Consider the following 15,234-nt stretch of genomic DNA (forward strand, 5'->3'; position numbering starts at 1 on the left):
GGCAGGCTGCTCTGCTCTTAAGTTTCGATTCTCCGAAGTTACTATCCGCCTCTCTCTTGGTTTGACCTCGATTTCCCAGGCACGGCCTGCTCCTTGCTGAGTTTCGATTCCGACGCCTCTCTTCTTGTTTTAGCTGGAATAAGAATCCTGGCCTGTTTGACCCTTAGTAACCTGGGTTAATTCTGCTTTTGTATAAAGTGGACTGCACTTATATAATGCGCTTCATTGAGGTAGATATATAGTTGGCGCTTGCCGCTCTATTCTTCTACTAAGCATAGCAAACAACACTGTTTTCTTAGCTTCATGCGTTTCAAGCATATGTACAGGCGTTAGCTAGTTGAATATTTTCATCCTGCGTTACAGTTTAAATCTCTGTCTGGTTCAACATCGCCTCTCCTTCTAAGTTCATTACATCCTTATTCATATCATTTCGTCTTTGTGTTTCATCTTTTGGTTGTCGTTTCGTTCATCTGAATGTCTGTCTGGGCCTTTGTGTTGTCACCATTCGTCTTCCATTAAGGCCATTTGAGTTTGTTCTGGGACAGTGTTTAAACAACTTCATTTCTTGCCATTTGCTGGTGCGGTTGTCTCAATGGATACCTTACTGCCCATGGTTGTCTGGTTATTGGCGCTTCAATAGGTATTGCTCTTCTGATTGGCACTGGGCAGGGCCCTAGTGCGGCTCTCTGCTGGTTTATTGGCTCATCGTACGTCACATATCTCGGTGTGTATGTTCCTGGTACTTCAAAATGGGTGACTGGAGTGCAGGCCATTTCTGGGACCTCCTCTACATTGAATCTAGGATTTAATGACCCTGATGACAAATCAGCCCAAGCTATAGCCACCATGCTAGCTGAACACGGCATAACCCAAAAAGTTCTCACCCATACCCACAACAAAGTACAGACTTTGGACTGGGTCGCCACCTTGAATTGTGACCCCACCATCACCAAAACCACTCCTCAACAATGGACAGACCATTACCTTATCGACTTTACATTATCTCTTAATAAACAAATTACCAAAGAGATAATTATGGCACCACCCCTGCCCACTAGAGCAAAACAAAATATAACTCCTGACAATCTCCTGCCACTTCTGATGCCAACCATTAATGCTCTTCCTGATAACCTGCATCCAGAGCGCCTGGTAGAAAGCAACAACAACCCTAAGAAGAAAGCACTAGACATTATTGCCCCTCTAAAACTTCAAAAAAGCAAACAGCAAGCACACCTAAACGCCTGGTTCACCCCCCACTTAAAAGAATAAAGAATGCAAAAAAGGAAACTAGAATCTAAATGGCGCCACACCCCATCTGAAGAGAACAAACTGAAACTTAAACTCTTTGCTAATTATTACAAAAAATAAATCTTACTCACAAAAAAAAAATCTCTTTAATGAAAGAATCTGCAATTCCAGCTCTAACACCAGGGAATGATTTGCTACCCTAATGGAGCTGGAATCCCCCGTAACCCCACCCGACAACATAGCCAAAGATAAACAATGGTGCACTAGCATCCAAAACGCTCTAACAAATACAATTAAAACTCTCCAAACCAAAATCTCCTTAAAAAAAGACTCCCTAACTCCCAACGAGTCACCTCTCAGCACCCACACTATGACAACCAACCCACCGGGCCCGGACGTATTCAAATTTCCCAAAATCTCCACTCTGGAAACAGAAAGGATTACGCATCCCTCAAACCATCCAACTGTGAAGGCGATAGCTGCCCAGTCCAGCTGATTAAGGATGCTGCCAGGGACTTAGCCCCCTTCATAACCAAATTGATTAACACATCCTTCTCCTCCAACACCATTCCAAGCAATCTAAAAGAGTCTTGGGTTCTGCCTCTCCTCAAGAAGCAAACCCTAGACCCCGCTATTCCTACCAACTACAGGCCTTTCACCACGGTACCGTTCCTTCTAAAGATAATAGACAGAGTAGCATACCTACAAATTCAGCAATATCTTGAAACCAACCAACTCTTAAGTACCTGCCAATCAGGATTCAGACCGCAGCGAGGTACAGAGACAGCCTTAATTGATCTCAAAGCACAGATCGACGAGCTCAATGACAAGTGAAACACTGCTATGCTACTCCTCCTAGATCTGTCGGCAGCCTTTGACCTGGTCGATCACACGGTCTTGTGCGAACACCTGGCTTCTTCTGCCCACTTTTCAAATGAGGCCATAGCCTGGATCCAATCATTCCTGGACAACCGCACAATGAGAGTCTTCTCCACATTGGCATCAGCAAGCCCCATTAAAATAACTTGCGGTGTACCCCCAAGGTTCTTGCGTCTCACCAACTCTGTAGAACATCTTTACCAAGCCCCTATTTGACAAATGGGAAAGACTGGCTGTCACATACACTAATTATGCCGAAGACACTCAGATCCTCATACCCCTTTCGGGCAATTTCGATTCTGATACGGCGTTGTTAAACAAAATATACCTCATCATTTAGGCATGGATGGCCATGCATGGCCTATGCCTGAATGATGATAAAACTGAAATCCTGCTCTTCGGTTCCGACGCCAATCTAAAAAAATTCAACTCCAACTACTCTGCATTTAATATTGATGGCAATATTATAACAGTTGCCAAAGCAGTGAAAACACTAGGCTTTCACCTTGATTCGGCCTTGACATTAAAGAAACAAGTGAACTCATTAGCATCCTCTACCGCCTACACGTGCAAGCTTATTAGGGCAAGTAGAGCTTTCCTGACCCAAGCCAGCTGCATCATTATCGCCAACGCCCTAATACTTTCCAAATTTGACTTTTGCAATGCATTGTATTTGGGAGCCAACAAATACATCATTGACAAACTTCAAACATTGCAAAACAATGCCCCTAGAACTGCCTGAACGTACCCTCCAAAGAACACATTTTCAATCAAAGAAGAGAATACAAATGGATCAGACTCTGCGACAGAATCTCAGTTAAAATGGCATCATTCACCTTCAAATGTCTTAACAATGTAGCCCCCCCCTACCTGGCAGCAAGAATAGTGAAGAAAACATCCATCTGCCCCACTAGAACCGTCAATTCCTACTGCCTACAGGTACCCAAATTTAGACTAAAAAAACGGGCGGCAGCAGCTTCCCAGTTAAGGCAGCCCAATACTGGAATGCTCTCCCACTTAACATTAGAACAAACCAATCCTACTATAGCTTCAGGCGGAATACTCTCACATGGCTACGCTCTAACAACCCCCCAAGATTAACCATGCCTCTATTTCCACCAACAGATCCTACTCAATCTGACTGTATATATGTATATTCTTTAACTGATTTGCCGAAATGTATAGTGTGCCTTACCCTGTAACTAAGTTTTTAAGTACTCATGTTTTTCTGCTCTCTGTTGCGCCCAGTTACCTTTCAATAAACAAACAAACCAACAAAATAAGTCCAGTAGCTCAGGAGTTGGCAGAATTGTACAATTATGCATTGGCGGTTATTGTAGATTTAGAAACCAAATTGATTGAATTTGAACAATCAACCCCACAAGGCATTTGATGAACCAGAGTGTAGAAATGTCCCAACCGTTTGTGTGTGAATACCACATTGGTGGTGACCCTGAATAGGAATTGGTGGCACGAATTGGGAATGTGTTGGTCAAATGTGAAGGTATCCCATGAGTGAGCATGAGGATAGGTCCCAGCAGTAGCCAGGTGGCAGAGTTGGCTGCAATTTACAAAACAATATCCACAGCAAAAAAAAAAAAATCGAAAGAAATGTGTGTTGGTTACCGACTCTGACTTTGCCTGGAATAGTTTTGTGGAATACATACCGGGGTAGAAGATGAGAGGGATGGTCACTTGTAATAAAAAAACACTCAAGCATGGAAAGCTGATTCAGACCATCGACAATCTTGTTTCAGAGAATGAGAGGAACATTCACTGGAGAAAGATACAAGGGCATTCCAAAAGACATGGGGAAGATGAAGAACGGAATGACAAGGTTGATCAATTGGCCAAACGGTGGCAGTGATGGGGGAACTGTTTCCCATTATACACTTGCTCGGTGAGATCCAAGTGGACATTGTAACAGGTTCCAAATCTCAAGGAGAAAATGATCAGCCAGTGGTCCAATGGAGCTTTGACACAACTGATCAGGATTTGATGAAAGCATAAAAATAAGACCCAAACATAGGTATGTTGTACAATCATGTGTCAGATGCAGAACAGAATCCTTGAACAGAGGAGGACTGCAAAGGAAGAGAGGAATTGAGGGTGATGTTGAAGAATAAAAATGTCATGGCCCCTGGGCAAGGGCCCAAGTCTTCATCACTTACAGGGTCTAAATGGACCCAGTCCTGGTGCCTCTGGCACCAGGCTCATAGAAAAGTGTGCGTTGCACACTTTGTGCCTAAGGCACATGCATCAGGGCCGGGCGTGGCCATAGAGGATCATTGGGGAGCACGTGCAAGAACCTCTGGGAGTGGCAAGGTGGAGCCACAAGGTGGCCGCGCCATATCTAAGCCTAGCGTTCTACATTAAAAGCCATCTAGTTCAAAGGCTTCATTATCCTCTGGGGAATCACTGGACTCGCTCCAAACACCGCGACTCCAGGCAGCCATCTTCACACCTATAGAGGAGAGAAAAGACATTTGCAAGAATTGCGAACTATAATCACAGCAAAAGACAACAACACCACCACGCCATTCTCATTGCCTCTCATCTTCTCTCAGTGGCAATATCAGCATCCAGAGCAGTTGATTCCCCAGCTGCAGAGAGTCGATCCAGGGGAACCAAGTCGAGGGAGGGCTCCAACCGTGCCCCAACGTCCCCGCAGAGACCAGGTGAGCGTAACAGAACAAGAAGCCTCTCTGAATCTCTGCCTGGGTGCTATGGAAACCTCTGAAACCAACCAGTTGGCCCAATTACTGGGGGATCTGCAGGTGAAGTGCATGCCTCTAGGCAAGAGACCAATGCTTTGAGGAGAGGCCTTATTCTAGCCCGGGAACTGACGGATGATTTGGCAAGGCAAATGCTCCAGACACACCCAGGACAGGTTCCGTTACCTGGGATTGCACCAACTCCTTTGCCACAACCATCACCACCAGTGCAAGTGGAACTTCCAGGGGCAGTCCCACTGGCTTCACCAGAGCGTTTCACCGGTGACCGGAACAAATATGCTGTATTCATGAACCAGTGCCGTCTCCACTTTTTGTGTCGACCTGGGGCCTTTCCTAACGACAGCGCAAGAGTTGCCTTTGTACTTCCATATTTGGGAGGCTGTGCAGCTGACTAGTCCATACCATTAGTAACCCAGGATGACCCAATACTTTGGAATTTTGGAGAATTCCAATGGGAATTGGAAAAATTGTTTGCCAGACACACCCAAGGACAAGCCTTAGATAACGAATTATTGTCTCTCAGACAAGGAAGCCACGACTTGTTGACTTACATTGCCACCTTCAACAGTCTCATAGCACAGACTAATTGGCCTGAGGAGAAAAGGACTACACTATTTACCGAGGGCTAAGTGGTGAGTTAAAAGATGTACTAGCTCAAGTGGTCAACCCGCCCGAGTGTTGTGCAGAATATATTAACCTGGTGCAATTAGACCATTTGTTACTGGACCGAAACATGGACCACACGAGGGCTGAAGGGAGGTCTGTTTACATGAGACCTCAGGACAATCAAACCAGAACTCAGGAACCCACTGAACCCATGCAAATTGGGGGATTACAAGCCCCTATTTCTAAGGCTGAAAGGGAAAAAAGGAGACAACAACAACTATGTTTATATTGCGGTAAAGCTGGACATTTCCTCTGAGATTGCCCTAAAAAAAAAAACAAGAAGATGGTAGGTGCCACGGACAACGGCAACAAAGAAAAGGAAGAGAAGTCGGAAAACTCAGACGGCCGGCAAATGTAGGGCTCCACTTGTCGAGCGGAATACATAAAGTTGTACAGACCTCACACCTGGTTGTGCCGGTGTTATTAACCCATCACCAACTACCATCAAAAGTACATGCTCTAGAAGCCTACATTGATAGTGAAGCGGTGGAAAATTACATCAATCAGAATTTGTCCAGTTGTCTTCCGGTCCAGTAACACAACACACCGATAAGGTGACGCTGATATGTCAGGATGGTCATCGGGAAAGCATTTCTTTCGATCTTATAGGGGCCCCCCAGTTCCAAATGATCCTAGGAATGCTGTGGCTTGAAACCCATAACCCAAGGATTGACTGGTGCACAAGGATGCTGACCTTCTCTCAAGAATGTGCACAGAGTTGCTACCACAGGGATGTGAGGAATCTACAACTCAAGGTGAAACCCATCCTAGGAATTTCTGGTTCATTACCCTCCGAATACCAAGACTTTTTGGATGTGTTCCAAAAGGAACAATCAAACACCCTGCCTCAACACAGAACTTACGACTGCCAAATCGATCTGGTCCAAGGAGAACAAATCCCTTGCAGCAGAATTTACGCTCTGACTGAGCAAGAAAATCAGCATCTGAGAACATACCTAGATCAGTACTTAGCCAATGGGTTCATCCGCCCATCCAAATCCCCAGCCTCCTCAGCTCTCTTCTTCATACCAAAGAAGAAAGGTGACCTCAGAACTTGGATAGATTATAGGGCACTGAACCAGATTACCGTAAAGAACAGATACCCTCTGCCACTCATTCCCGAATTACTTGATCAAGTGAAGAATGCTCAAATCTATACAAAATTGGACCTATTAGGAGCTTACCATTTGGTAAGAGTGAAAAAGGGCGATCAATGGAAGACAGCATTCTGAACCAAATATGGGCTTTTCGAGTATCAGGTTATGTCCTTTGGATTATGCAACGCACCAGCAGCATTCCAGTTCTTTATGAACAATGTACTTCACAAACTGTTGGACGTCTGTGTCCTCGTATACATCGACGACATTCTCATCTACTCACCATCCAAGGAAGATCATGTGGGCCATGTAAGGGCCGTTTTGAAAAAGCTTTGTAAGCATCGGCTGTTCACCAAATTGGAAAAATGTTTTTTCCATGTCACGGAAGTCGCGTTCTTGGGCTTCATGCTTACCCCACGAGGGGTTCACATGGACACTCGCAAGGTGGAAGCTATTCTTCAGTGGCCATCTCCAACATCGACCAAGGGAGTGCAGAGCGTACTCGGATTTGCCAATTTCTTCTGGCGGTTCATCCCGGGATTTTCTCAGATCGTTCATCGTATCACTTCTTTATTAAGAAAGAATACAAAGTTTTCCTGGTCTCCCGAAGCCAAAACGCCTTCCAGGAATTAAAATTGGCTTTCACCTCAGCACCCGTTCTTCGGCATCCTCGACCTGACCTGCCCTATGTAGTTGAAACCGATGCCTCCAGCGTGACCATGGGGGCAGTTTTATCACAAAAAGACCCGGACATGGGGCAATTACACCCCAAAGCATTTTGGTCCCGTAAGTTTACTGCACCGGAGATGAACTATGCCATAACCGACAAAGAGTTACTAGCAATTAAAGGAGCTCTTAAAACCTGGAGATACTACCTTCTAGGAGCTAGACATACTATTACAGTTATCACGGACCACCGTAACCTGCAATATTTAAAAACTGCCAAGGTCCAATCTTAACGTCAGTTTGCTGGGCTCTGTTCTTCGCAGAGTACGATTCTGTGATTACATACAGACCAGGAGTGCATAACGGAAAAGCAGACGCTCTGTCGTGAATGGGAGAGGACAAGGACGCATTCATACCCTCAGAACCAGTACCCATCATTACTGAAGTGCGAATTCAAAACCAGATCGCAGTAACCGCCTGCTGGGAAGACTTGAAGGTCGACCTCCAGTCTCAAATTGACCAAACAACCCAACAAGAATGTTTAAATAAGGGGGACCAGTACTCCATCAAGGATAGTTTACCCTATTTGCAGGGGAGACTATACCTTAAAGACAAAGGAACACAAAACAAAATTATAGAAAATGACCACAAGTCTTTAGAGGAGGGACATCCCGGAATTACTAAAACACGGGCCAAAATCAGGAAGAACTATTGGTGGCCAGTTTAGAGAAAGGACGTGGCCCATATTATTGCAACCTGCGGTGTTTGCGCGCAACACAAATCCCAAAAGTCAAGTCCCGCAGGATTGCATCCATTGGCTATACCACTAGCACCATGGCATACGCTATACATGGACTTCATTACAGATTTACCACCCTATGACGGCTTCAACACAATTTTAGTCGTGGTAGATTTATTCTCCAAGATGGCACACTTTATTCCACTAAAAGGACTTCCTACTACTGGGACTCTGGCTACTGTATTCTTAGAACAAGTAATCAAACTACATGGTTTCCCCTTGGTAGTGATTTCAGATCGAGGAATGCAATTTGTCTCAGCCTTCTGTAGGAGTTGTTGTAAGTTAGCGCAAATCTATCTTCGCCTATCTACCAGTCACCATCCCCAAACCGATGATCAAACTGAGAGGACCAATCAGACACTAGACCAGTACCTGAGATGCATGCTGCAACAGACGGAAGGATCATGGAAAGACATTCTCTGGTTGACTGAATTTGCCTACAATAACTCTATCCACACTAGTAATGGACAAACCCCATTCTATATCATGAATGGTCGACATCCTCGGACGTCCTCCTTTGATCCGCTTGATGAACTACAAATGCCTGCAATCACTTCTCTACTTAAAACCATTACTCAAACTCAAGGAAGCAACCAAGAATCTAACCAAAGCCAAGGAACAACAGACGAAGTTTGCTGACAGGCATGACAGGCATAGAAGGGAAGCTCTGCATTGCCAAATTGGTGATAAAGTATGGTTGGCATCCAGAAATATACCTTTAATAGTACCTTGGGTCTTCCGTCCAAGATATCTCGTACCTTACCCCATCAAGGCCATCATCAATCCTTCTGCTGTAAAATTAGATTTACCCACCAATATGCGAATTCACCCAGTGTTTCACGTTTCCCTCCTGAAGCCTGTGAAACCAGAGACTAGAATCAAAAACCATTGGAGCCTGAAATTATCGAAGGGGAACCTGAGTACGAGGTTAAAGACATTCTGGACTCCAAGATAGTACGATCAAAACTGTACTACTTAATCAACTGGGAGGGTTACGGACCTCAAGATCGCACTTGGGAACCTGTTGAATTTGTCCATGCACCTCGACTAATCAGGCGTTTCCACCGTAATAACCCTGCCAAACCAGGGCCAGAGGGAAGAACGTCCATGAGAGGGGCCTTGAGGGGGAGTGCTGTCATGGCCACTGGGCAAGGGCCCATGTCTTCATCACTTACAGGGTCCAAATTGACCCAGTCTTGGCGCCTCTGGCACAAGCTCATAGAAAACTGTGCTTTGCACACTTTGTGCCTAAGGCACGTGCATCAGGGCCGGGCGTGGCTATAGAGGATCATTGGGGAGCATGTGCAAGAACCTCTGGGAGTAGCAAGGTGGAGCCACTAGGCGGGGCCAAAGGGAGGGGCCGGGGTGAGCCTATTTAAGGCCAACCCGCCCACATACTGGCGCTTTGCGTCAGTCTGCTTTCTGGAGCATAACGCTGACCGCCATCCTTACCTGTTTTTCCCTGCTCTTCTCCTCATCAGGCATTTTACCTGGTTCCAGCTACTCCATCGCTGAGGGTGCATCTTACCTGATTCCAGCTACTCCATCGCTGATGGCGCATTTTACCTGATTCCGGCTACTCCATTGCTGAAGGCGCGTCTTACCTGACTCCAGCTGCACCATCGCGGAAAGTGCACCTTACCTGTCTCCAGCTACACCATCACTGCACACGCATCTCACCTATCTCCTGCACTCCATAGTCTGCAGCGCATCGCATCTTACCTGATTCCCATTGCCATCGGAGTTGGAGCGCTTCTTCACCTGATCCAGACGTCCAGCGACGCGGGAGTTTATCTTCCATTCTTCATCTTTGCAGAACCTCCATACTGCAGCCACGGACCGGCTTCTGAACAGCCAGCCTCCGCTTGACGCCGCCAGACTTGCAAGAGAAAAGAACAGAACAGGTTAGGAGTCATGTAAATTACTAACGCTCAGCCACGCCATATCGAAGCATAGCGTTCTACATTGAAAGCCAGTTCAAAGGCTTCATCATCCTCTGAGGAATCACTGGACTCGCTCCAAACACCGCGACTTCAGGCAGCCATCTTCACACCTACAGAGGAGAGAAGACATTTGCAAGAATTACGAACTATAATCACAGCAAAAGACATTGCAAGAATTACGAACTACAATCACTGCAAAAGACATAATTAACGAACAATAATTATTGCTAAAAGACTCACCTTTTAGGTGGTTGGTCGCAGCCAGTCTGAATCACCACTTACACGGGCCAGTGAAGTACCTAGGTCCACTCCAAGCGTCGCTGCTACAAGAAGCAGGACGGAGAGCTCAGCATTACAAATAAACAGGTGAGCTTGCATGGGTAAACGCTTGTGCACTTCGTCCTGGCACAAAATGGTCGAGGGGACTCACAACACCACCACGCCATTCTCATTGCCTCTCATCTTCCGTCAGGGGCAATATCAGCATCCAGAGCCGTTGATTCCACAGCAGCTTGGGGAGAGTGTCGATCCAGGGGAGCCAAGTCGAGGGAGGGCTCCAACCGTGCCCCAACGTCCCTGCAGAGAACAGGTGAGCGTAACAAAAAAACAGTTTCAACTTCAAGACAGACTGTTGGTCCGAAAATCAATTTCAGGTGAAATTCAATGGGTAGTCCCAGTGTCATTTCGGGGGTTAATGCTGCATAAGACCCATGATGCGATAACAATGGGACATAGAGGAGCACAGAAAACGGTGGAAACATTTTAAGAATATGCTTATTGGCCGCATATGTCCCAGGTTGTGGAATTGTTTACCCAATGATGTTTGGTCTGGGCGCAATTCCAGCCCATCTCTGAAGAGAGGTTTGACGCTTCCCTGGTCAGATTTGCAAATTGATTTCAGTGGCCCAATCCAAAGGTCATCACAGGGAAACAAATACATCATAACACATACCTGCTTGATGTCAAAATGGTTAGAATGTATACCTGCTCTTGACTGTAGTGCACAGATAGCAGCTACGTTTCCCAGTTGCATGATCCCTGCAATGACTTGACAGATAAATGAGTGCAGTCAAAAGCAAATCTAGAAAGTTAGCTGTAGTTTAAAATGAAGAAGGTTGATGAGAAGCTAGACGAGCTCAGTTATCTGAAGGTGAAATGAAAAAAAATGGAGAAGACAGAGATACAGCGATAGTAGAAATTGTTTCCCCACATAAAGGACAGATGAGTGCACTCGGGAGATTCCGTGCTTAGAGAGTGAACTCTCTTGAGAAATGTTAGAAAATGACAGATGTTTGCAATTAATTGTCAATTATAATGCACAGATATAAGAGATGAGCGTGTTAATTGCAAGCAGGAGGCAGCAGAATGCAGAGATAAGAAGGCGATTTCTCCATACACAGCAAAGTGAATTAAAGAATAGTCTAGTGGATGGATGTGTGCATGGTTACAGTCTGGGACACATGTAAGCAGAAGCACACTTGCTAAGAAATGGCCATCATCAAATGTTTGAAGGAAGAGACTGTGAAGTGGTGAATGAGAGGCCTACCAGGCGAGAGGCCTGGAAGGACTCTTATTGTGCTGCAGTCAGAGAGACAATGAAAGGCACACATAACTACTGTGCACAAGAAATGGAGGGTATTGCTAGTGCACTTAAAATAATGAAAAAGCTTAAAGGTTTAGTAAAACCTTTTAAAAATGTATCAACAGAAGAACATATGGAGAAAGTGGTCAAAATCTATCAGAGTTTAAAGATATCCAAGGAACAGTTGATATGTTTTTTCAATGTGACCATTAATCAGGCACATATTGGATTGCTGCAAAGTGTGGTGGCAGCTTTGACACACTCTGCTACATACATTTATGAGGATATAAAAGACAACCTAGATAGAAGCAAGGGACTATAATGCAAACTGATTCCCTAACTCATATAAATACAGTCTAAAAGGCAATACAGTCGTAGTCCCAATGACAAAAATTATTGGATTTCCTATCCAAATTGTACATCCAAACAAGTGGGACTCATTAACATTTATATCTTTACATGCAGCCATATCTATACATGCAGCCATGGCTACCTCGCACGTTGAGATATTAGCATCAGCTCAGCTTTTGTTGTGACAGATCTTGGTGGCCAGATGGTAGCCAGAGCTGAGAAAAGAGGTAGGAAAATATTCACCTTATTGTGTGACATATTTGCAGAAAAAACTGAATCATACATGCAAGCCAAAATAAACTCTTTTACTGAGGGCAACAGTACCATTTGAAAGTGTGTGCACGGATCAAATACATTCCTTAACACATGCAAATCAATCTTACAATCAATGTATTTGTAGTTAAAAAGATTTCTCCCAAAAGCAAACAGTAAAATATAAAGCAAACAATTCTCATATTTTTAAAAATAGAGACAATGGGCCTCATTACAAGTGTGCCGGTCTTTGTAACAACGGTGCCAGTAAGCCTACCGGCACCGTTGTTTCCGGACCGGCACACTACGGGTTTGCCTGACGGAGCCACTGCGCCCAACAGGGTAGACCCTGCCGAACACAGCGGCCATGGTAGGCAAGCATTAACGGTGCCGGTGCTTCAGTGGTCCCCACTCCCATGGGGTTCTATGGGACTTCATGGGAATGAGATTAATGGAATTACCGGCGCCTGACTTCGCGGCTGCCAGGTTTGTAATACCCCGGTGTTACCGGGAAGTCAGGCACTGGTAATTCTTTATGGGTCTGGCCGCAACCCGCCGAATATCACCGCCGGAACCGTAATGAGGCCCAATTTATGTAGCATTAATATATCAAAGTATTCAAACTATTTCAGTATTTTAAAACATGCAATATTATCAGGAGCTGAATATAATTGTCCAAGTACATCATAAATTGTCATTTCTTCACACTTTACAAATATTGGCTTCAGATATTGTTTACGAGTTTTGGGACAGCACAGCCAGCATGAGATCCTGCAATGTCTGACTGCAAAGGAGGCAGATTCAGTTGCAGTACTCAATATTTTTCCAGACCGCTTTGATTTTTAGTTGCCCAAGATTAAACAGTAAGTAAAATCTGTGAGTATCTCCGTCCGATATGTTTCTGAACATTTCGTTGAATGACTGCAGGTTTTGCCATCCCGCAAAAGTCCTCAAAATGTTTACAACTTGAACAAATGTCACCGTCCGATCTGAAGCGAATAGCACCGACTATATTTTTTTGTAGTGTATTCATTTCCTCAAGATCATTGCAGAGTCATTCTGCAAGATTCCTCAAGATGTTTCTAACTTGAAAAAAAAAAATACTAATCAGACCTGATGCTCACAGCACCACTTATATTTTAGGAGCGTTTTGTATCTAGTACACGGAACCAATAGTTTAGTGTGAAAACCGATTCAGGCTAGATTTTACTGTCACTGAGCTGAATGTTTTTGTAGCCTCTAATTGAGCCCCCGCTTGAAAATTCAGATCTAAAAAAATTAATTGTTTAACATACCCGGATTTACAGAGTGAAACTATTGCCACAATCCCATTACTGTCTCAATACCCTTATAGATTACACCATTGAGTCCTAACTCCAGTCTAAATGCTTTATTTGAAGTGGACCCATGTAGTCAAATGATGGATTTCCGTATTTAACTTTGAATGTTATCTAATTTGTCCAATAAATGAGAAGAGCAGCATTCAACAGTCTCAGCACAATCACTCTGAATTTGATTACCCTCTCGATGAGCTACATTTCATTTTTCATAATGTAACAAAAGTAACACAATACAATTAAAAAGTCTTGGTTTCCAATATGATGGGAGCATGCATTGTATGTGCACTTTACAAGTTTGAATCCCGCAGAACTTCCTTCCTAGGTCGATAAATCAAGTATCCTTCATAATTGGGTATTCCAGCACTTACAAGCTGAACAAGTCTAACCTGAAGAGCTATATAGGAACTCAATATTATTAGTCGTGGTGATATATTGTAAGACATCATGCAGGCTTAAATAGCAAGTTTTTAATATGGCTAGTTACACAAATGCAACTTATGCTTTTTTTAAGTTATTTTTTTCTGACTCTTCAAATTCAGACAAGCATTAAACTTCCATTTCATTATTTATTTTTATAAAGCGACTTCCTGCTGAAAATGACTGTCCTGTGCCATCTTTGGGTTTTCTTTTTTGTAACCTTTATTTGTGTTGGTTTTATCCTGCTCGTTCATATGTGGCCATGCCACACTTTTAATATCATCTGTCATGTTTCCCAGTCCATTGTATGTCACTTGCTAGGAAAATGAGTATTTGTGGAACATATTCATGTATCACACCCCAATAACTGTTACTGATTATACCTCCAGGTGGAAAAGCAATGGCAGGTTGGGAAGGTGGGATTCGTGTACCCGGGATATTTCGATGGCCGGGTGTGTTGCCTGCTGGTAGTGTTATCGATGAACCTACAAGCCTAATGGACATCTTTCCTACAACAGTTCATCTGGCAGGTGGCACTCTACCAGAAGACAGGTGCAGTATTTTGCTTCCATGTAAAATAATTTTGCACATGTGCTTGCAATGCAGTGCAGGACAAACATGCGATGATTCAGTTGTTTAGCAGCATTCACCCATAGACGATTTATTTATTTATTTATGTTGCTATTTATATAGCGCACCTAACCCGTAGGCATCTGGGCGATTATATTACATAGTGAGAATAACTGATTTATCAGGATTTTTAAAAGGTTTACATTTGAAAATGTTTACACGCTTTTTGAGAGCTCTGTGAAGGCTAAAAAACTGTAATTGTAGAATGATTTGTTTAATTAGTGCATGACTCATCAAACATGTAAATCCAATGAAAAACAGTTGATAAGGTTATTTGTTCTCTTTTTGAAGGAAATTATATTTATTCATTGCTTCATTATAATAACAGAAGTGCATTGATGGAAGCAGTCATTGCGAATATTGACCTTTGTTTAAAACTCACACCGTACCTTTAAAATAATAGCGGAGAGAAGGATAAGTGGTCAAGCCACAAGTGACGGTAGCACACACTAACTTTCACAACCAAAGCAGTAAATACTTACTTATATGAAGATTTGTTGGGACTTCTCCACCAGTGCCTAATTCTCACAAACAGAACATGAGGGAGTGCGTGTTTAAAAACACTAAAGGCCACTGGCACTGAACAAAAACTAGATGAGATTAACAAAAAATAAAAACAACTTTCACTG

At 43.8% G+C, this 15,234-nt stretch overlaps 1 protein-coding gene across 3 annotated transcripts in view; it reads left to right on the forward strand.

Annotated features, from left to right (window-relative positions):
- The window catches only part of LOC138526244 (arylsulfatase D-like), a 796,293-nt gene that overhangs the window by 693,546 nt on the left and 87,513 nt on the right, over positions 1-15,234 (forward strand). For all 3 annotated transcript variants that reach the window (XM_069636735.1, XM_069636736.1, XM_069636737.1), the window contains one exon: positions 14,365-14,527. In XM_069636735.1, the coding sequence (XP_069492836.1) occupies positions 14,365-14,527 (163 nt within the window). The remainder of the gene's footprint in view (positions 1-14,364; positions 14,528-15,234) is intronic.

This window comes from Ambystoma mexicanum, chromosome 7p (assembly GCF_040938575.1).
Source record: "Ambystoma mexicanum isolate Mex_15411 chromosome 7p, UKY_AmexF1_1, whole genome shotgun sequence".
NCBI lineage: Eukaryota > Metazoa > Chordata > Amphibia > Caudata > Ambystomatidae > Ambystoma > Ambystoma mexicanum.